We start from the raw sequence: 22,933 nt of genomic DNA on the forward strand, positions 1-22,933 counted from the left end.
TATAAAGAATCTTAAAAAAGTTGAATTTTAAGAGGGAGAGATAGGGTGGTGGTTACTAGGGTCGGGGGTAGGAGATTGGGAGATATTGGTCAAAGGAGACACAATTTCTATTAGACAATGGACATAATTTGAAGAGATCTATTGTACAACAGGGTGACTATGGTTAATAACAACATATTTTATTTTATTACTATAATTTTTTGGGCACCAAGGATTGAACTCAGGGGTACTCAACCATTGAGCCACATCTTCAGCCATATTTTGTACTTTATTTAGAGACAGGGGCTCACTGAGTTGTTTTGGGCCTCATTGTTGCTGAGACTGGCTTTGAATTCAAGATCTTCCTGTCTCAGCCTCTTGAGTAGCTGGTATTACAGGTGTGTGCCACCGTGAGTGGCTAACAATGTATTTTAAATGTGAAAATTTCTGAAGAGTAGATTTTTAATGGCTCTCACAACAAAAAACTAAGTATGTCAGCAAAAGCATATTAATTAACTCAATTTAGCTATTCTAACACACACACACACACACACACACACACACACATATATATATATACACATATATCAAAAATCCTTTCGTACAATATAAATGTACACAATCTTTATTTGTCAATTAAAAAGAAAAAAAACTTTTGTAAATTCTGTAAGAAATATGTGAACAACCCCATAGAAAATAGGGCAGAGGACATGACCTGGCAATTTTAGTAAAAGGAAGCTCAACTAGTTAATAAGTAAATAAAATATGCACAAGTTTATTCATAATCAGGAAACTTCAATAAAAACAGTGAGATCAAGTGCAGTCCCATAAATTTGGCATGATTTAAAAAGTCTAGCTATGGTGTGTGGGAGAATAGGGGGCAACAGGACACTGAGCATAAGAGGGAAATCATTCAGTCATGTTAAGGAGCAATTTGGAAATATGATGTTTTTAAAAGTGGCAAATGCAAACATCCAGCAAGTGTGCTTTTACATACGCTCCAGGAGACAAGTATAGTGATCATAACTGAAGCCTTTTTTTATGATAGGAAAAAAACTGGTAATGGTCTAAATGTATTCATAGGTCAAAAGTGGGAATATATTTTGATATGTTCATATTATATACAGACCATAGCTGAAATGAATTAGATCTACAGATGTCAGCCTCAAAGGATCTGAAAAACACAATATTGTATGACTACAAAATGATATTACAAAACAATTATAAATATGGACATAGCTAAATATGTATTAGAAGTCATGCAAGCAAAGGATATATATTAAGTGTATTAGGAGTTGGCTCATGGGAGGGGGAGAGGAGTTTGACCTTGGAGGAGGAAATTTCAACAATATCTGAAATGCTTCATTTTTATTTTTGTAACAAATACAAAAATGCATGTGACTAATTATATGCATTATTTATTTCTGGGGTTGGTTCACAGATGCTCATTATTAGTTTCAGGCACATTTTCTGAGGATTCTTGAAATATCTTGGCTTTGTTTTTCTCTTTATCGGTTACTCCTTCTGGCCTCAGCTAGACATGTGTGCTTCCTACACCTGAGCCCAGCCAGCCAGCATTCAATATGTGCTCCTTCCCTTAAGTCCTGTGTAAGGCCTGGTTTCCCAGGAGACTGCAGAACTGGCCAAGTGATGTCACGAGGAAGTGCTTCTGGAGAATCAACATTGACCATTGGAGAAAAGAGAGAGAAGGAGCCCAGAGACACATTCCTCTGTGTTCCTCTGTTCTGAGACACTCCCCCACCCTACAGCTTATCCAGAGACACTTTAATCAGCAGAGCAAATGCATCCTCCAAGGCACCAGCTGAATCACTTTACAACCTCCGCTGCCAGCATAACAAGACACTGCTCACATTTGCCTCCCGACTTCCTTTCCCTCATTTTCACAGCCCTGGAGTTGCATTAGCACTTAAGCATTGCCTTATGAGCTTTTCTCTGAGAAATCCAGGCTGATGTTACTTTTTGTATTTTTCTGTACTTTAAAAAATAACAATGCAAGGAGCATAGGTGTTCAATCCATGGTGGCTGCTATCATTAATATTGCAATAGCCAAATTAAAATCAGATCCTACCAAGTCTTAGAGCTGCTATTATTGAAGAAATCACAAATTATGAGGTTTGGAATTGATCTGAACTATTACTTAGGTACTATTTAGTCTAAAATTTAATTAACTAATCTATAATTTATATAAATAATTTGAAAAGAAGTGATTTTACTTAGATTTATAAGTTAGAGAATGCCTGAATTGAAATCTAACTCAATACCAAATCAGTCCCAAAGTTTTTATACCCAGCTCAATGTATTCCCAATGGTTTCACCTCCCGCTGAGCACTGAGCAATGGTGAATGCTTACTCTCCACTGTGGTTCAGGTTGTCATAACGCAGAAAGAGACCTGCATAGATGGTTTCCGTCAACAGGGCATAGATGGCAATCATAATCAGCAGCACAGCTAGCTTCAGAACGGAGTTCAGTCGAAGGAAAACTGCACAGGTCACCATGGCCAACACGCCCGTGAAGACGAAGTACTGCGAACAGAGAACAGGGGGTCAGGCTCCACAGTGACTGAAGAGGCCCCCTCTCCTAGCCATGGATGCCGACAGCTTTACTCATATAGATGTTTGCTGAGCATTTCCACTTGGAGACCTCAGGGCCTCCTGAAATTCAATAGGTCCCTAACTGAACTCTTTATTTTCGTATCTCCCAACCTATGCTCCTACTTCTGTGAATGAAATCACCATTGACACCATCCCCAAGCCAGAACCCTTCCTCTTCCCCATGCTTCATGGTCAGGCCATTAGCCTGTAGGTTCTACTTTCTTAACATCTCACATCCTGCCAGCGTTCTCCTTTTACCTGATCATTTTAGTTCTCAGGATCACTCTGGAACAGTTTTCTGGCCACCTCCAAGCCCTATCCAATGCATGCTGTCATTCTCTACCCAGTATTTCTAGATCTGGTCATGCCAATTCTTGACTCAGAAGTCCTTTTATTGCTCTCCACTCCCTCAAATTGTTTTTCCTTCTGAATAGCAGGGCTGGCAAGGCCTTCATGCATCAGACTCCTTTTTACTCTCTAGACCCTCTCCCATGCCTCAACATCTTTGCTCAACTCAGGTCCATGTGACTAAGCCTTACTCCTACAACAAATGTCAATCCAGTGTCCTTTCCTCTGAGAAGCTTTCCTCAATAGCTCCAGGTGTTTCTGAATCCTGCCTCATTCCTCCATTGCACCCCACAGAGACCAGCATGATATCTATTACCCTGTATCTGGAGTAAACCTTTCAAATTACAAGTTTAGAATCACTCCAGAGATGGAATACTGGAGTGTTCTCCTAGTCAGTCGAATCAGCCAGAATTCATTCTTCCATGGGAAGTTCCTCAGCCTATTTCCCTTTAGAGATATTCTAGTATATCATTCCAGATTATAATTCCAGTGGGAAAAGAAGAAAAAACTAGCATTATCTAAGGTCCTTTTTGTGACAGTTTGGTCTCAATACCTCTATACCTCTATATATTCCATCTCATGGGCTGAGAAACTGAGGCTCATAGAGCTTAAGTCAATTGCCCAAGATCTTGAGATATAAAGCAGCATTTAGGTTACTTGGGTACAACTAGCATATATAAATGTGACTCTAATTGGAATACTGGGCTTGATAATCTCTAAAATCCCTACAGTCCAGGGTGTTTGTAACAACTGGCTTTGCTATGGGTAAGGGAGATAGGTAAGAATTTCTACAAATTCCTGAGTAATTCAGTACTGAAGACCTGTTTAAAACTTCTTAGACAACACTGACTCATTCATGCAACTTGTCAACAAACATTGACATAAACAAATGTGGATAGTGCCCTGACTGAGAACAAAGCCCCTGGGCCTCAGGAATGGAAGAGGCATTGTCCCTGGCCTGAAGGAGCCGTGTGTCTGATGCATCTTTTAATTTCATCTCTTCCTTTCCTAATAAATCCAATTATGTCCTTGTACCAAGTGGGGTGATAAGCTTTCTTTAGCTGTCCTGTAAGATCCTTCCTTGGGCAAGATTTTTAGGTAACTCATCTTGATGCCTCTGTGCAGGAAAATGTGTGTGAGGTGACCAGCAGATAAGAAGTTCATTCTCTAGTGTTTATTTTCTCTATTCAGAGAAACTCCAAGACACTCCATTTTAACAAAGGATAAAGAAAAGCATAATAGATCTGAGGGGTTCTCAGTTCATTGTTGCTTATATCCCAATGAAGGTCTGTGCATGGCTTTGTCAATACAAATTAGGAATCATGCATTAGATCAAAAGTCATTGAAATGATTTTGCCCTTCAAGCAAAGACTTACAGGGGCACAATTACTGAATTTAAAAATGTAACAAATATTTATTGAGTGCCCTATTGTAATCACATCATGAAGTGGGCACTGGAAATCCAAAGGAGAAGAAATGACCCAAGGCTAAAGGAAATCCTGGTTAAAGAATGTGAAGCAAGTGTGAAAATGTCAACAGTAGTATGCTGTGGAAAGTGCTTTGTCAGCAGTGTGAGCAAACTCAAAGCAAGTACCCAGGCAGGAACAAGTATGGCCTGTGGGGAGAAGGCAAGGGTGAAGGTTGGACAGGAGGGGTGAGTTTGAACCAGACCTTGAGGAATGGAGAGGATTTCACGTGTCAGACAATAGGAAGACAGGATGGCATACACACAAAGGTAAAAGGAGCAGTGGCTGGAGAATTGATTCTTTGGGCTATATTAGGGAATCATGCAACTGATCATAGCAGAGGGAATAGCACAGGCAGGCAGAAAAGTATCAAGTATGTTTCATCCTCCCTTCACCACCAAGCCTTCGGAAGGTGTCATGAAGGAATGGAATCATATATTTGAACAATGGATCAAGGGATCTTGTTTTGTTACCTCAATCAGTTGTGCTGATGTATTCTTACCATCTCTCCCACCATCCTCCATTCCAATGGAGGAATCACCTCACTGCCTTATACTTTCTACTTTGAAGTATAAATTGAACCTTGTGAAGACAGTAAAAACTCTGAGATGTCATAGACAACGAGGCCCTGGACATCAGGAGCATCTTTTTCGTCCCCTTTACATTTTACATGAATAGTGGAAGTGGGACTAGAAAATAGAAGGACAGTCAGGAAGCTGTAGAAGCTTTGGCTCTGCAAAAGCCCCGTGAGACCCCCTCTTAGTGGTCTGGAGAATCAACTGCATGTATCCTGCAACATGGGCAGGTACTAGATCCAAGGTAGTTACCAAGTTTCTGTCAAACAACTTACATTCTTTTATGGAACCCCAGGAGGACAGATGGGTCTATGGAGGCACATTTAGCCTTGTTCAGCTGATGTGGCAGGAAGAGACCACCCAGGCTGAATGTGAAATACAGACAGGGCATAGACTAAACTACAGACACTGCTGTACTTTAGGTGGTGGATGAAGAGGAATGAGATTTTTCCCATTCCTAACAATTTCTACTCAATAGGAAATAGGAAGAGGAATGGGAAGAGGAAGTAGGAAAAAGAACATAGAGCCCAAAGAATTTAAAAAAAAATTCTATATAGAAGTGTTTTTAGGAGAGCTTTTAAATGGTCACATAGAGAACATTTTAAAAATAATTAAACTATGGGATGGGGTTGTGGCTCAGCAGTAGAATGCTTGCCTAGCACATGCAAGGCCCTGGGTTCAACCCTCAGCACCACAAAAATATAAATATAAATATAAATAAAATAAAGGTATTGTGTTCAACTACAACTAAAAAATAAATACAAAAACAAAAATTTAAAAAGATAACTAAACTAGAAAGTAGGTTGAAAAATTGTATATACACTGCAAAATATGTACACAGAAACAGTATAGCTCGAGTGAATTATTTCCTTTTGTAATGTTCTTTATTCTTATTTTAACACAGTATCAAATGCAGCAGTGAGTTGAGTGCCTGTTTTAGAGTGAATCCTTATAATTCTGAGAATTCCACATCCTATATAATAATGTGATTCCCTGATTCTTCCTAGATTTTTTAAAATAACAAAATACAGTAATGCTTAGATTTGTAGGGGAAATGCTGGTATTGGGCAAAGTTCCCAGTAATTATATTTTCCTTTAGAAAAGGGAAAAAAGACTCAATAATAAGATATCATTTTTGACTATTAAAAAATTAGATAATGTAATGTGCATTGGCACTTTGATACCCAAGTTAGGAAAAAGAGGTCGAAGACATTTCAATGGGGAAGGATGAATTGTGCATAGAATAAGGACCAATACTAAAGACGTGGAGGTATGAGGCAGACAAGGCCCTTGCCATACATGAATTCCAGGCAAGATGGGGGACCACCTAGGGGAGATACCTGTACATTTGGTGGAGGGTAGCTGTGATAATTACAACTCAACAGTTATTAGACACATATTCTGGGTAAGGTACAGACGGCTTTACATTCTTCATCTTTTTAAATTTTTAAAATGATCCAAGGATAGGCACATGATCATTACCCTCACTTTAAAGGAGAGGGAAAGGTCATATGGCACTTTGCTGCTTCTGAACATGCAGGGCTTTATTCTCTCCAATGATACTGGTCTGGGAAATTACAAATAAAGCAATTTCCTTTATGTCTGAAAAAATTTGAGTCCCATGACATAATAAGGTCTTAAGGGGAGCAATACCTAATTCTTCTAACAAGCAGCAAGCACGTATACACTGAACCATGCATTCATTAATCCATGATTGTTGACTGAGGACCCGCCATGCACCAGGAATTGTGCCATGCTGAAAGGAGCCGTACAGATGTTAAGACATTGTCACAATGTGCCATAAATTGGCAACATGTGCTTGGTTTCCTTTTAGGAGAGGAGGAGGAAGAAGGATTTTACATGATATGGGAAGAGGGCATGGAGCATCTATCCACACAAGTTCCACAGACTGAACTCCCGGTACCCATTTGGGCAGCCAAGAAAAGTCACTGTGGTTCATCCAGACCTATCGATGGACTCAGACTCAACTGATTCTAGTCATATCAGCACCTGGCACAAGCAGCATAGAAAAGTGTGCAGAGGTGAAGGACAGAGCTGCTCTGCTTCCCCCGAGCCTCAGCCTGGGGTTGTCACCTGTGTAAGGAGTGAGGGTGTCACCAGGGTTGCAGGTGGAGCATAGTGGTCCTGTGTTCCATGCCATTTCTTGCATCTTGCTAGTTAGGAAAAGAGTCTTTCTATTCGTGTCTGGTGCTCTGGTATGATCTTACAATGCTTTAGTTTATTCTAAATTCTGGCTTTCATAGTTTTTTTTTTTTGTTTGTTTGTTTTAATCTGCTGTGATGTTTACCTGTTTTAGTATATAACATATTTAACATATTTTCCCCCTTCTGCCTTTAAAGATTTTTGTCTTTATTACTGGTCTTAAGCAATTTTTTTTTTTTGTGTGTGTGTGTGTGGGGGGGACTAGGTATTGAACACAGGGGCACTGAACCACTGAGCCACACCCCAGTCCTTTTGATTTATTTGTATTTTATTTCGAGACAAGGTCTTGCTAAATTTCTTAGGGATTTGATAAGTTACTGAGGCTGGCTTTCATCATGTGATCCTCCTGCCTCAGTCTCCTGGGATGCTGGGATTACAGGCATGCACTACCATGCCCAGCTGGTCTTAAGCAATTTGATAATGATGATGACTATGTGTATGTGTGAATGTGTGTATGTGTGTTTAATGTTTCTTGTGACTGGAATTTGCTGAAGTTTTTAGATCTGTAGATGCATAGTTTGATTTGGGAAAAAAAAATTGGCCATTAGTTCATTAAATGGGTTTTTCTCTCTCCCCTTTCTCTTCTCTTTTTCTTTTTTTTTTGGGGGGGGAGGGGTCACACCAGTTATGCACATATTATGGTGCTGGAAATGCTCCCTGATACTGTTTTTATTTTAATTATTGTTTTTTTTTATATTTGACTTTGGGTATTTCTATTGTTGTATCGTCAATTTCATTAATTTTTTTGTCTGAAATGTTTTATATTTTAAATTTCCTTTCAGTGTAGTTTTAATCTTGCACATCATCGTTTGTCTTGTAGATATTCAGTTTGACCTTTTATATATCTCCCATGTAGCTTAAGTTTTGGAACATCTGCAGTACAGTTGTAATAATTACTTTGCTGTTCATGTTTGCTAATTCTAGCATACATGGGCAGCTTTGGCTTGATTTCCATTAGTTGTTTTTTCCCCTCATTATCAGTTATCTTTTCCTCCTTTAAATGTGGCAATCTTTGGATGTCAGCCCTCATGACTTCACCTTGTTAAATCCTGAATATTTATATATTCTTATAAATAGTCTTTAAATCTATTCTGGGACACAACTAAATTATGCGGAACTAGCTAGATCTCTTTGGGTCTTATAAAATTTTTAGGAAGAATCAGGGCAGCATATAATCTAGGAAGGATTACTTCACACTGCTGAAGCAGGACCCTTCTGATGACCAAGTAGCTCATGAATTGTGACGTTCCTCAGGCTGGCTGGTGGAAACACACTCTACCTCCAGTCCTGTGGGAGCTCCAGGCACTCGTCCTTCCAGGTGGTGAACACCCAGTGTCAGTGGCACTGATTGGGCCCTCTGCGGGTCTCTGGGCTTCTCTCTCTCTGTAGCTTTCTCCTCTCTGGTAGTGTGCTCTGTCAACTCCAGTGGCCTTGGTTCTCCAGATTTCTAGCTGTGTATTCCCAAATCAGGAATCCACTGGTTTTATCTGGGTTTTATGTCCTGAAAGCCTCTTAAGGCAGTAATAAGCTCTAGCAGTCATGGGGCTCACATTGTCTGTTCCTATCTCAGAGACCACTGTCCTTCATTGATGAATGGCCAGGATCTTGAAAACTATTGTTTCATACATTTGGTGAACCTTGCCATGTTATTCTATTAAAAATTGCCTCCCTTCTCTCTAAACATGGCTAAACTGTTCTCTGCTGGGCCTTTGGGTAACCGGGAATAACCATACACTATTAGCTTCTCCCTTAAAAGAAATTATTAATTTGAGGGGATGGGGAGACTGTCCTAGTTATGGAAAGGCTGGGGTGTGAGTTCCAAGTCAATGCCATAGGAGGTGTGAGAAGGCAGGAGAGAGATGATCTGAGGGGTGGGGCTTGCTAAAATGCATGATGAACAGGGAGGCTTGAAGTCTGGGAAGGACTTGAATAAGTGGGGGTGGAGGGGAAGACAGGCCAGGATGCCAGGAGGCAGGACTCAGGTAAGCATACCTCTGCAGAAAAACCAGCTCTCAGGAAACCTTCAGAACCATGGCCAGCTCCGCCTGCTTTTATGAGGATGGTAAGCTCCTTACTCAGAGGGGTCAGAGCACTTACTAAAGCAATGTGATTCTACAGCCAGAATCTTCCCACTGAGCTTCCTGAGAACCACTTCCATGTGTTGGAGCTAGCAACATGCTGGGTCTGTGCATGTGATTTGCATTTGTTCCATAAACTGATGTCTTTTCCTTCCCCTAAGTTGCTTCTCACATCATAGCTGGAGTATTTCTTTCTTCACTCATTTCCTGCAGGTTATGGAATATGAGGTTTCGCATGTGGGAGACAATGCAAGAATGTTCAGAGATGAAATAATTAGATCATGAAAGGTAAAACCTAGTCAGTGGATTAATCCAATGATATGGATTAACTGGGTGGTGACTGTAGGTAGGTAGGGTGTGACTGAAGGAAGTAGGTCACTGGGGGATGACTCTGGGTCTTATACTTTGTCCCTGGTGAGGGAAACTCTCTCTCTGCTTCCTAGTTGCCATGCCCTGAGCTGTTCCCCTTGGACACTCCCTTCCACCCTGATGCTCTGCCTCACCTTGGGCCCACAGTCAGCTGACCATGACTGAACCTCTGAAACCATGAGCCAAAAAACCCCCTATTTCCTCCTCTAAGTTGTTCTTGTCAGGTCTTGAGGTCACAATGATGCAAGACTGACTGAAACACCACATCTTTACTTTTTAGTAGAGGTAAGCTTCTGATTCAGAACTAAATTATAATCTATACCACACATTACTAAAGCCTCATGTTTGACAGCTTGCTTTTGATCTGGGCATGGGGTGAGGTGAAACACCAGGTACAGGTGAGGAAACCGAGGCTCAGAGAGACAGAATGGTTTGTTTGGGGTCACACACTCTGAGTGTTGGGGGTTGGGTTAAGCATCTCAGAGGGTCTGAATGTTTAATTTTTTCTAGTATGTCAGACAAATGCCTGGGCAGAGAAATAGTCATATATGTTGGAGTAGCAAATGGTGGACCTAAATCTGGCCTGTGCTCACAGTTCGCTGATCCCCAAGCAAGATGACCCTTTGGTTATGAAGGAAAATATTGAACTCCAGTTCAAATTTATTTAATTTTGTTTCTATAATTTTGAGTATGTTACATGTATGTTACTGTAGTGTTATAGGTCTGCATAGGCATTTTTAAAACTTCATCAGTGCATGATCAAAATCTTTTTGTTGAAAATAATAAATAAATCATGGCTGACATTTAATGAGCAGATTCTTGTGCCAGGTAGGGACCTAAGTGCTTTGTATGAATTTATCCACTTAATTGGTATAACCACTCAATGAGGAAGCTACTGATTTTATCATTATTTCATGGAAAAGGAAACTGAGGCATAGAAATGGAGCTGTGTGATTGGCAAGCTTACTCACCACTCTCCTAGGACGGGCACATCCATGACTGCTGTGGTCCTGAGATAGGAATCTCAGGTCAGGGGCCAAGGGTGTAGAGTGTTGTTTAGATTGATTTGGGGACATGGAGATCTATAGGTCATGAACATCTGCTTTATGTCAGATACCATGTTAGGAACTAAACATTGACCAACTAATCCAGGCAGCCACCATGAAAGCATTTTTTTTTTTTTTAAACCATGAGAGCACTTTATTTAGCTCCACAATAGCCAGGTGAAGCAGGTATTCATTTTCCCACTTTATAGATGAGGAAACTTAGGTTCAAAGAGAGTAAGAACTGGCTCTAGCAGAAGTGAAATACAGCTTTGCCTAGCACTGACCATCCAATTCTTGCCCTACTTACTGTTGCCCAAAGTTGGGACACTCTTCATGCCTTTCAAACCAAGAAGGTCTCATGGAGCTCATATCCCACAGAGTCTGCTAAATAGAGAGGAAGTCTCAGGCACATGTTCTGGCCATCTGGCCCCTGCACAGCCCCAGGCCTAGTCAGAACCTCCTCCAGGTCTGGGGAGCCAGAATAAGGGAGACGTGGTTCCAATCACAGTACCAAGAAAGGATAATTGAATTAAAAGAGAAGGAAGGAAGGACAGAGAGAAAGAAAAAGGGTGGAAAGAGGTGAGGAAGAAGGAGATCAGACAGGCACACTGCTGAGTGTGCCCAGCAAGTTACTTTTGGAGCCCTGCTTTTATTAGTCAGAGCCTGGAGACAGTGACAACCTCTGACCTAAGTGTCTGGGGGACTTCACAATGCTCTGCCTCATCAGCAGGTGGTCAGCACACGTGGTGGAGGGAGGGGTTCTCTCTCCTTTTCAGAGTGCTTCTGAGGCCAATTCTCAGGCCTAAAGAGAGATGGGGCCTTTTCTCTCAGGCTGGAGGGGTCTCTGAGGGGGGTGGCCTCTTAGAGAACAAGTTTACCTGGGTGCCCAGGGCATGGGGTTGGTTGGGGTCTTCTGGGACCTTTCAACTTCCCTCCTGAGACAGAACTTCTTCCCCAATATGTGAAGGTCTGGGGCATGGCTGACGGACCCTGTAGGCAGATCCTGTGACTCTGTAGCTAAGACAGGGCCTGACATGCCTTGTGAGGAGGGCCTGCTGCTGGGTGTCTCCTGACCCAGGGTGATCTGGGAGCTTCCCCCCACCACTCTGATGGAAGTTGAGCTGTGGGTTTCTGTGTTTGCCTTTCTGTCCTTTCTGCCTTTTCAATGCATCAAGCGCTCTCTCAGCAGCAGTTCTGCCTGGAACTGAGGACGATGGCACGTTCTGCTCTAGGATTTGATAGGCAAGCTAGAGGGAAATGAGTAGGGGAGGAAGCCTTGGGGGAAGGAGGAAAATGGATAGAGGGAAAGGGGAGGAGGAGGGGGACGAAGGAAGAGGGATACAGGGAAGGAGTGGAGGTGGGAAAGAGGGAGAGGAGGGAGCAGGAAAGAGGACTGGGCAAGCAGAAGACATAGGAGAGAAGGAGAGACAGCCAAGGGGGAAAAGAAGAAGGAGGAGGAAGAGGTGGAGGAAAGTGGGCCAGGAATCCTTCCTGAGGCCCTCCAGCCAGTCTTGTTGACTTGAGCTGGTGAGATGTCTGTGTGCAACTCGCCAAGGGGAGCTCGTAAATAAATACCTCTGGGTAGGAGCAGATATCTGTAAACACAGCTGAGGAATTGAAAGTCAGGTTCTTCAAGGGTATCGACTTGGCAAAATCACACCACAGCTGCGAATTAAAAAAAAAAAAAAAAAAAAAAAAAAAAAAAAGAACAACAACAAAAAACAAAAAGACACAGGAACAACAAAGTCAGTGTGAATGCTGGGAGGGAGTGTGCTATCAGAGCTGGGCTCCGCCACAGCCCGGGCTAGACGGCCCTAGGGGCTCACTTGGAATGGAGGGCCAGCTTGGAGTGCCTCCTTTATTTAAAACAAGCGCTGGCTCAGAAAAAGCTTTTGCAAGCCCGTGAGGAAAATGGGTTAAGACTACTCTGTTGGCCCTGTCATGTCAGGTTGCTGGAGGGTGCTTGGGGGCTCAGAGGACAAAGCTGGATGGCAGGAGAAGACTTCTGGGGTCAGATCACAGCCCATCTCCAGATCAATAGCTGGGAGGATTTGAGGGACCTGAAGGGACACTTTTTTCCAGAAGACACTCAGCACCGGGATGACAAGTATTTCCTAGGACCGGTGCTGCTGCTGGGGATTTTTTGGCCCTCAGGAAAGAATAACAACCACTGGCTAAACACCTCCTCTGTGCCAGACACTGGATACACAAAAGCCTCACAACCGCCTTGTGATGTAGCCACTATTTTATCCCCATTTTACAACTTAAAAAAAAAAAAAAAGTGAAACTCCGAGATCTAAAGTAACTTGTCCAGGGTCTCCCAGCTGGTGATGGGTGGACCTGAGATTTGAACGCAGGTCTATCTGACTCCAAAGGCTCTGATACACCACGGTGGCAAAGTAACCCTGGCCTAGCATCACTGGGCTTCTTTCCAAATTCTGCACCCCAGAAATATCTGCTGCACCTTCAAGACTCGAGATCACGGCTACCACTCCACAGACTGTGCCAACCATCCTACAAACTTCCATTTCAGTTGCCATAATCTGTAACATGTTCATTAGATGATGAGTTTCTGGGATGATGGCTTTCTCTTTTTCCCATAAGTCCTTCACTGCAAGGACCACCACCAAGCTTAAGCCAATTTGACAGTGAATTTCAGGTAGTCTGAACCCCTGTCACAGGCCAAGAGTTGGCATCTACAGCTTGGGTCAGCACAAACTCACGATCCAGAGGGCACAGTGATGGTTTCAGTCACAACACAAGCTTCAGTTACCCTTTCTCCACACACATACACCCAGAATACCTACTGCTACCATGGTATAATTCTAAAGAGAAATAGAAATCATTAAAATGTGGACCACGTAATTAAAAACAATGATAAGTATTATGGCAGTTGGCATTTCATCTGAGCTCTATGCATCCTTAGAAACCAAAGGCAAGGTACTCTACCTTCCTGAAATGCTGTTTCCTCATCCATCGCATGGGGACAATAATACCTACCTGTTGCACAGTAGGTGCTCAGTGAGTGACAGCTATTTTATTTCCTCTCCCCCGCCCCGTTCCCACTCCCAGAGAGACAGTTTACAATATCAGAATGAGCATAGGTCATGGAGTCAGACAGACCTTATTATCAAGTTATTTCATGTCTCTGAGCTCAGTTTCCTCAGCCATAAAGTGGGGATAATGAGACTTACCTCACGGGGTTTAGTGAGGATTAGATACAAAAAATACATGAAGCTCCTGCCTTAGTGCATGGCACATAGCAGGCAGGGATCTCAGGGTACCTCATAAGTAAATGGTGAGCAACTTATCGACAGTTAGAATTGGCCACTGACAGTACAGAAACTGAAGGGCTTTGGGAGCTTCTTTGGAGCAAATAACCTCCCCCACTGGAAAAAGAAAATTTTTCAACAGAAAAACACACAGATCTGATAATAGTCATACCTTTGCTGTGTGTCCCTAAGCTTGGGGCTGAACTGGCACGTGAAGGTAATTGATACCAAGGAAGGGCAATGCAGGAAGCTGGAGGATCCATAAACCCTTAATTCCTTCCTATACCAGACATCAGAGGACTGGAGGGCTTGGGATGCTTACAATATTTAGGACGGCACCCAGGAAATTAATCAAGATGGATGCGAAGATGATGACGTTCCGGGCCAAATAGGTCTCATTAATCCAACAGCAGGTTTTCCGGAGGATGAGAGGCAAACACTTATAATCCTCTGCTGTGGTGATGAGGACCAGAGCCGAGTGTAGCATAATCAGAATGGAGAACTGGATGGTCATTGGCATCACTCTGAAGGGAACACAGGACATGGGGGTCATATGGTGTCCGTCATCTGGTCCCCAGTTTCTGAACAACCCTGGCCATCTTGTTTATAATTTCCCCTCCCCATTCCCCACTCTTTGTATCCAATAACTGCACCCAATAATCTCCTAAAGTTTTCTTATTCAGGAAAAAGGATATTAGCAGGAAATGTGTGTGTGTGTGTGTGTGTGTGTGTGTATACATAATATATACCATCCATCTCTAGAATATTCTGTTGAGAAACTTTGCAAATAATGTGAAATATTTGGCTTGATTTATTGCTCCTGCTCATCTTTTCCTCTCCTCACTGTGCGACTGCTGCCAAGGCAACACACCATGGAGTTTAATCTCTATATTCTTGCTGAGGGAGGAACCCACATGCCTTTTCCCTTTCATGGTGGGTTTTATGAAGCTTTTCCTCCCATCTACTCTGAGGCCCAGAAATGGACTTGCCATTAGTTTAGAGTTCCTGAGTTTGAATTGTGATTACTATGGTTTGCATGGAAAAAATTTGATATCTATGTATTATATATGCACATATATGTGTGTATATATATATATATATATATATATATATATATAGACAGAGAGTGTGTGTGTGTGTAAATATACATGTGTTTATGTGTGTATATATGCATGTATGTGTATATATATATATATATATATATATATATATATATATATAGAGGGAGAGAGAGAGATAAAGGTGCAATTTGAGGCATGCTAAGGAAAAGTCAGTGTGTCCAAGCCTTAAAATCATTCCCAAGTTGCTGCCCTCAATTTCAAGTTTTCATGAAAGCTGTGTCCCATGGAAACCTGTGTTTATTAGATGACTCTGTTAGGTATCAGGATGTTTCCTGCAACTTAGGGATCACTTCTGGAGGCATTTTTAATTGCTTCCACTCCTTATCAACCAATTCATCACCAGACATATTGATTCTCCTTAGAAGTTCATCCTTGTTCTCTCTTTTGTGTCTGAACATTCATATCCCACACTAGCATCTCTAAGGTCCCCACTGGTCTTTCAGCCAGTCAGCTGCTGCAGATGTTCAAGGGCACATTGACAGAGGCAACCAGACTTATCCTTCTTCTATAAGGTGAATTTTTCTACCTGACCTTAATATCTTCCTCGAGATATGTGCATAGTGGTTTAAGTTGGACCCATCTTCTAATAACTTTTCTTACTGTCCTGCTGCCCGGACTTTTTATATTTATTATTAGTAACCCTTGTGTAAATGATGCTTTGAGCTCTACTTCCTAAAATCTATGTATGACATATATTTTCCATTCCTCAGAGCAAACTTAAGAGGTCTTTTGATTTTTTTCTAAATAAAGAGTGAAGGCTCACAAGAAAGCAGCTTCCTAATGGGCCATTCAGCTGATGAGTGTTAAAGAAAAAAGTTAAAGTCTGTTGTGCTACATTGCTTTGGTATTCTCACTTTGGTAAGCAATTGATTCTCATGTTTGCACTATTCTTTTTGCTTCTGTGGTTTCAGCATGGTATTTAAAGAGCTTTCTTTTCTAGCACAGTGTATACCAGGTACCAGTGAGTATGTCAGGGTACCAGGATCAAAGACACAAGTTCTAGAAGATAATAATCCAGAGAGGAATATGGACTTCAAAAGAATGAATAAGTGTATATACACTATGATCCAGAAAGAGTTCCAAATAGCCTTCATTTGGAAACAGGAAAAGGGATCAAAGGAGGCTTCATGGAGGAGGTGACAGCTGGATTAGGTATTGGGGGCTGAAGAAGTTTTCAGGTGAGAAGTGTTGGGAACATGAGCAAAGCATCAGAAGAAGTGGCAGGTGTATTTAGGATCTTCCAATAACCCAGCTGGTGAGGCTGTAGGACTGGAGGGGAAGGAAGGGGCCTTTCTCCCGTAGGCAATGGGCAGATGTTTAAGATGATGGATGATTCAGGAGGGAGGTGATTGGATCTGTGTATTTGAAAGATGAAGTGAAGAGGAAAAGCATTTAGGGGGTTTAAATAATTGAGGCATGAGTTTAAAAAGGAGGAAAGCAGGGCAACAGCATTGGTAATTGAGAGGTGCAGGGGACGATATGGAGGCAGTCTTAATAAGTGGTGTGTGTGTGTGTGTGTGTGTGTGCGCGGGGAGGGGGCATGCACTCATGCCCACATATGTGTGCACAAGGGGACTTTCTACAGAGAAAAGTCATTAAGGATGATGCTAAGGCTTTGACCATCTTGACTGGGTAAGTACAGAGGATAAGCGTGAATTTGATTTTGGCCTAGCCAAATATTTAGCACTGTGGATATCTGGTTGACATTATCTAGATGTCTGGGCAATTAGAGGGATACGGGGGGAACTCTGGGGCTGGAGTGAATAGGTGAAGGTTGAAGATTTGGGAGTGAAACACGTTGCCCACCAGGCTGTGCACAGGCAGAAGCAAGAAGCCCCAAGATGAAGCTGTGGAGGAGCTAATGGGCTGGAGCAAGTGGTGGCAGCAAAGCCTCATGACAGCTGGGAGTGGTAAGAAGTTTACAAGGAGGGCATAACCAAGAATGCCCATCTGCATGGTCAAGCTAACCTGAGACTGGAAACGAATCTCTGGCAGCCCCAGCTATTGTCGTTAGCCAGTGTGAAGAAAACCTGCTTGCACAGTTTTGATTTCCAGGGATCACCTTGACAAGAAGTCTCTGTGGGAGTCCTAGATAAGAACAGAAGGTTTGTGCAGCACTGAGTTCCCGGAGGGCTCTAAGCAGATGGGAAACTCCCTGCCCCCGACAGGCTGAAGAAACACTCGCTGACAACACCCCATTACTCCTGCGCACCCAGGGGAGGTGAAGAAAGGAGCAAGCAGGTGGGCCACTTTGTCAGGCAGTCTCAGGAGAGAAGGGGCCAACGCCAAGGATGGTGTGTCTTGACAGCGTGCAGCAGCCATGGAGGGCAAGCGTGTCTTGTTTCCAAGTGTGAGGCAGAAACGGGCCAGGGAAAGGCATATCTAAAAGATGCTCAGCCAGACCTTCAAACTCTTAAGTGGCCACCACTGTGTGTACACTGGGCCTGGATGCAGCCCTTGACTCTCTCTTCTGCCCTCCTCTCTCTCTTTTCATGGTCTGGACAATATAAACTTCATGCAGCTTGCCCCAGACACTATGCTACTCCTACCTCTGTGGGTTCTTCCATGATCCCAGGGTAGGGATGAGTGCACAGAGATGCTTAGTGAATATCCACTGACTCAGGCTTTCTGTAGAGAGTGGACCCTCATCCCCACCCCCCCAGCCTGCATAGGGAAGAGGACTCCAACCCACACTCCGGGACTGTCTCTATGCAATTGGTGTGTCCTCCCCAGGGGGAGGGCAGGGCTGACGTGCTCATCCTTAGTACTGGGGATGCGTGTCTGGTGTTGTTCTTTCCTTGCCTCTAAGTGGTGAGTTCTCACGTGGGAGTTTAAGGATGGGTCTCTGGTCTGGCAAAGATTCAAAACATTCAGAATGGAGGACATGTGTTCTCTTATATTCTGTCTTTCAGCATGGTGTTGAAGAGGCATTTATTTGTAAATTGGGTGCTTTTCTACCCATCTCCTTATTGGGCTTTTATGTATGCTCTGCAGGGATGAGGCTCATCTGGGTATGCTGAGGGCTATGTGGGAAGACTTGCATCCAAAACTACTGGAACCCTTATACCTGATCTACCCTGATACAATTCTACATGACTTCCTTCTGAGTTTGCTGATAAAGGGAAAGAGAGGTAAAAGACAATCAGTGTGATTCAGAGGCAAGACCAAATTCTTTTGTGTTTAAAACTTTTGTTCCAAAAATTTGAAATTTTTAAAGATTAATTTTTAAAGGAGGCTGGAGGTTAAATACAGTAATAAAGCAGAAAGTAAGAACTTAGAGAAATGATAATTCTTTTTCTCTATTCATGTTGGAAATTCAGGAGATCAAAGGCATTTTGAAGATCTATGGGAAGAGCGTTAATTACAAGACAGGCTTTCTAAGCAAGGTACTGGCACTGAGTATAAAATTCCTCTGGAAATCTCTGCAGTAGCTCCTTAGCATTCATTTATTTCTGCATACATAAACATTATAACATCAGATTGTAAATTTCATCTAATTATAGAGCTATTCAGGCATCCAGGGGTTTTGAATTTGCTTTTGTATTGTTGGTGCATATAAGAAAGAGAACCTTTCATTTTTGAAACTGAATCTCAGAAAGAATGACAGGGATTTGCAAACAGCTCTATCCAAGTCATTTCTAGACATTATGTTCTAATTATTCTTTTCAGTCTATATTTAAAACAGGGTTTGGGTTGATATTACGATGTGACATTTGTTGGGAAGGCAAGGATCAGTGGAGATGAGGGAACAGCCTATAGCAGTTTGCAGTGCAATAGGAAACAGAGACTCAGATCCTTCCAGAAGATGACATTTGTATGACACTTTAGAATCTGCAAAGAGCCTATGAGTGTGATTTTACCTTTGGTCCTGTAGCAGCTTTGGGAGGTAGATATTCTTAGCCTTTTCAACAGATGAAAATATGTGAATTGGAAAGGAAAAAGGAACCAGAATTTGCCAAGAATGGACATAGTTGATTTAAGTCTTACTGCAATCCTGAGAAGTGGGCATTATCATTCCCATGATACAGATGAGAAAACTGAAGCTTCAAGGAGGTTCAATATGTCTACAGCTACTAAGATGCATAGGAAATAATCAGACCTAGTGCCTCTATCTTTTCTTACTACCTTCTCTCTCTTGCTCACTATTACTCTCTCTTTCCCTCCTCCTCGTCCTCCTCTCCTCAGACTCCTCCTCCTGTTCTCCCCCTGCCATCACTATGCATGCAGATGTAGATATGTTGTTCTGTAATCATGAAAGGTGTTTGAAGGTGTTTCCTAGTTTTCCCTCAGTTTGCCCTTCTGGGACAGGAACATCTGTGAACATGCAGAAACTAAGAAAAGAGCTGGGCTTGCATCGTCTAATTTGCCAGGGTCCATTAATTTTTCCTTCAGGGATTGGGAATTAGCTGTGGTCACATGAGTAGAGACTGCCTCATCTGTTAAAAATCCATGACAGAAGAAATGTGAGGGAAAGGCACCCACCATCTGTTTGGTGGTAGAGTATCAATCAGAAACAAAGTGAGTACATGTTAAAGAAGGCTTCTGCTGTGTCCAGGGTGAGTGGGCAGCTCATTTCCACAGCATGCGGATGGTCTGGTCAGAGTTCAGCTTTGATGTTTCCTCCATGATCAGGTTTTCCTGGGTTGCTATCTGCACTGAAGGTATGGACTTCAGTGGGAACCGAGGACAGAGACTCCTTTTCCTGAGATGCTGGGTAAGGTTCCAGGTCTCTTCTGTTTGAACCCAGGAAACAGGGTAGCAAGACTAGCAAACCTTCTTTGGTCATGTCACCTGAGAAGGGAACCTGCTAGGCCAACTGGGAAGTACACTTCCTCTGGGGGACAGTGATTGTCCAGATCAGCAGGGTCATCCAGGTCTCCTCCTTCTACCTCATCTCCACATCCAGTCGGCCACTCAGAATTCTTAACTCTCTGCCCTGAATACCTAACATATCTCTCATCTACTCCATAGCCACTCTCTTGACCTGCTATTTCTTGCCTGGATTTTTTGCAATTCCTTCCTAGTTTGTCTTCTCAATCCCAGATCTAATTTCTTGCTATCCATTATCCATGTCCGGCATGAATTTTCTGAACACAAATCCAATCATGTTGCTTCTTTGGTCAAAATGCTTCAAAAACGTTTCCTCGGCAATGAGGCACAATGTCTTATCAAGGTTTGCACACCATGCTCCTCCTGAGCACTGCTCTGATACTTTCCTGCCTTCCACTCTTAGGCCTTCCCATGAGGGATGAGTTGCTTCAAGAGGGTTGGGCTGTCACTGTCACCTCCTCTGGGATGCTTGCCTCACCCTCACCACAATCCTACTTCAATGCACACCTTCCCTAGCATGATAGACATCGCCTTATCGCAGCTGTTAGGAAAATCATTCAGCTTTTATGTCCACTAGACTTCAGCTTTGTAAGGGTAAGGGCCTTGGCTCTATATCTCCACTGTGCAGCAGAGAGAGCATCGTAAGTGCTCGCAGACTGTGCTCCAGGAGTCCAGAGAGAGCATGCAACAGATATGGTAATGCTCTCTTGGCTCCCATGTCTCTATTGATAAAATTGAAGAGTGGAGTCCAGGAAATTTGAGAATGTGGCAAGACCCTACCTACACTCACAGCTCACCACTCTGAGATCCCTGTTTCCAGCATCCTGTTTCTCATAGGCTGTCAGGTAGACAGGAATCCCATTCTCTCTGGGTACTTCTGGGACCCAGAGAGTACTTTGACTTGTCCATTGCACAGCATATACATCTGTACATATGCACCTATGTGCACAGAAGGTAAGTAGCCACCCATGTAGCATGTACATCTAGAGATACACATGAATTTTAATTATTTCTTGTATTATTTTACTAGATTATAAGGATAATAGAGTAGGGATTATTATTTATTTTTTACATTTTGGATCAGAGCCCTTCCAGGGTACAGAGTAGCCCTGGGATAAGCATTCAGTGGCTATTGGTAGAAGGCTTTCCTAGCCCACATTGGGCAGAAGTACAAGGTTTTCCTTTGATCTTCCTTTGTCTCTGTCTCTGTCTATCTCTTTCTTTAAGAATTTCTTTTAAATTGCAGAATAAAAAGTGTAGCTTAATAAGTTGCTATAAAGTGTCTACCTTTGGAGCCATCACCTGATTTTGAAATAGGACTTTGGGGGCACAGTAATGCCCCATCCATATGCCTGTCCTAATCACAATCCTTGTTCCCAACCACACTAATCACTTTCCATTTTTTTTGTAGCTTTATCATCCATTTGTAGATGCTGTAGTTTTGTCTCACTTATTTTATTTTGTTAAATTTGGTTTGTCCTTTAAAGCTTAAAAATATTATCTTATTAAATTTGGTTTGTCTTAAATCTTAAGTCTTTCTCTATCCCTTTATTTTCCTTATAACTTATTTATTGGAAGATATGTGCCTTTCACCAGCAGTATTTACCTCTGTCTGGATTTTACACTCTTCCTATGGTCCTCACCCTCTGTAATCTCTGCAAAGCAGAATCTGGACTCACAGTTCTGATCAGACTTAGGCTCAATCCCTTGGTAAGACCACAGGTAGTACATCACGTTCTTCCCTGGGGAGGTGTGGCTGTCATTCCCTTTTGTGCTGATAGCATTCTTTGACACTAGATTCATAGATCCACTAATTCATTGGGGGTTGGAAAATGGTGAAATTCTAATTCTTTTGTTTTCTTAAAACCTTTTTTAAGCTGGAACACTTTTTGTGACATCCCCTTTACCTACTATTCAGTAATTTTGTGGTACAGTGCAGAGGAAAGAAGAAAAAAATATTTGTTTCTCACTTGTTCATCAGTTTTCAAGATGATCAGCCAGTTCCCACCACAGACGAACAACTTAAAAAATATCAAAATAAATTTATGGCATTCCATATATTTGCTGGGTTTTTTTTGATTGAACTTTCTAAAAATGATCTCTACTAAAGTTCACTTTATGAGTTCTTTGGACAGCGGGAGCTTCTCTGGTGGCTTTGAGTCCTTTTGACTCTCCTGGTGCTTGTTGGTTTCCCGGCTTTCTTGGAGGACAGGATGCTCTGGGCTTGTTTAGTCAGGCTTCTCCCGAAGATCAGAGCCATGAGAAGCCTGGAGAGTCTCTGGTGCAAGTGCATGTTCAAAATATGAGGCTGTGCGCCGCTGATGGCAGAGGCACAAAACGCACCCCTCAAGATCAGTCAGTGGTGGAGCCCAAGGCTCCCCTTGCTTCTGCTTCTTTTCCCATATCCCTCCCCCATCGGATGGTTCTGCACATGCTCAGGGCTAGGTCCTACCTAATCTGGTCTCTGATCTGCTGCCAATTGTGTCTGGAAACACACTCACAGAGACACCAAGACGTGTGCATTACCAAAAATCATCTTGGTTTCTCTGAATCCAGTCAAGTCAACAGCCAATTGACTATCACAAGGCTCTTCTTGTGCACTTCCTGCCCCAGCCCTTGTTAAGAACCCTGGCTCTGGAGCTGGGCGTCGTGGGTTCGAATACAGAGTGTAGCATTTTTCAACTGTGAAACCTTGGGCAACTTTTGCACTCCTCTGACCCTCAGGTTCCTCCTCTTTCAAGTGATGGTGATCACAGTATCTCCCTCATAGGGTTGCAGTGAGGATTTCTTGAATTTCTGTATAGAGTATTTAGAAGTGATTGGACCACATACAGGTATTTGCAGTATTGTTAAAGTGCCAATTTTTATGACCCAGGAAGAAGTGATGCTGTGTTTATAAATAATTTACATAGAAAAATGAACAAGTAAATGGTGACTGAGGATCTGATAGTCAGTTGCTTTCTGCATTTGTGGGTGCAGTGCCCAATAATGGCAGATCTGTTTTGGTTTTGGT

The 22,933-nt window shown here is 42.5% G+C and overlaps 1 protein-coding gene across 2 annotated transcripts in view; it reads right to left on the reverse strand.

The window, feature by feature from the left end:
• Positions 1 to 22,933, reverse strand: part of Adcy8 (adenylate cyclase 8) — a 221,257-nt gene that overhangs the window by 46,864 nt on the left and 151,460 nt on the right. Inside the window, exons 10-12 of one of the 2 annotated variants that reach the window (XM_015486608.2) lie at positions 14,292 to 14,493; positions 12,273 to 12,362; positions 2,351 to 2,523 (exon numbers count right to left, since the gene is read on the reverse strand). In XM_015486608.2, the coding sequence (XP_015342094.1) occupies positions 2,351 to 2,523; positions 12,273 to 12,362; positions 14,292 to 14,493 (465 nt within the window). The remainder of the gene's footprint in view (positions 1 to 2,350; positions 2,524 to 12,272; positions 12,363 to 14,291; positions 14,494 to 22,933) is intronic. The other variant, XM_015486609.2, reaches the window with a different exon arrangement.

The sequence above is a fragment of the Marmota marmota genome, unplaced genomic scaffold (genome assembly GCF_001458135.2).
Source record: "Marmota marmota marmota unplaced genomic scaffold, marMar, whole genome shotgun sequence".
NCBI classification, from domain to species: Eukaryota; Metazoa; Chordata; class Mammalia; order Rodentia; family Sciuridae; genus Marmota; species Marmota marmota.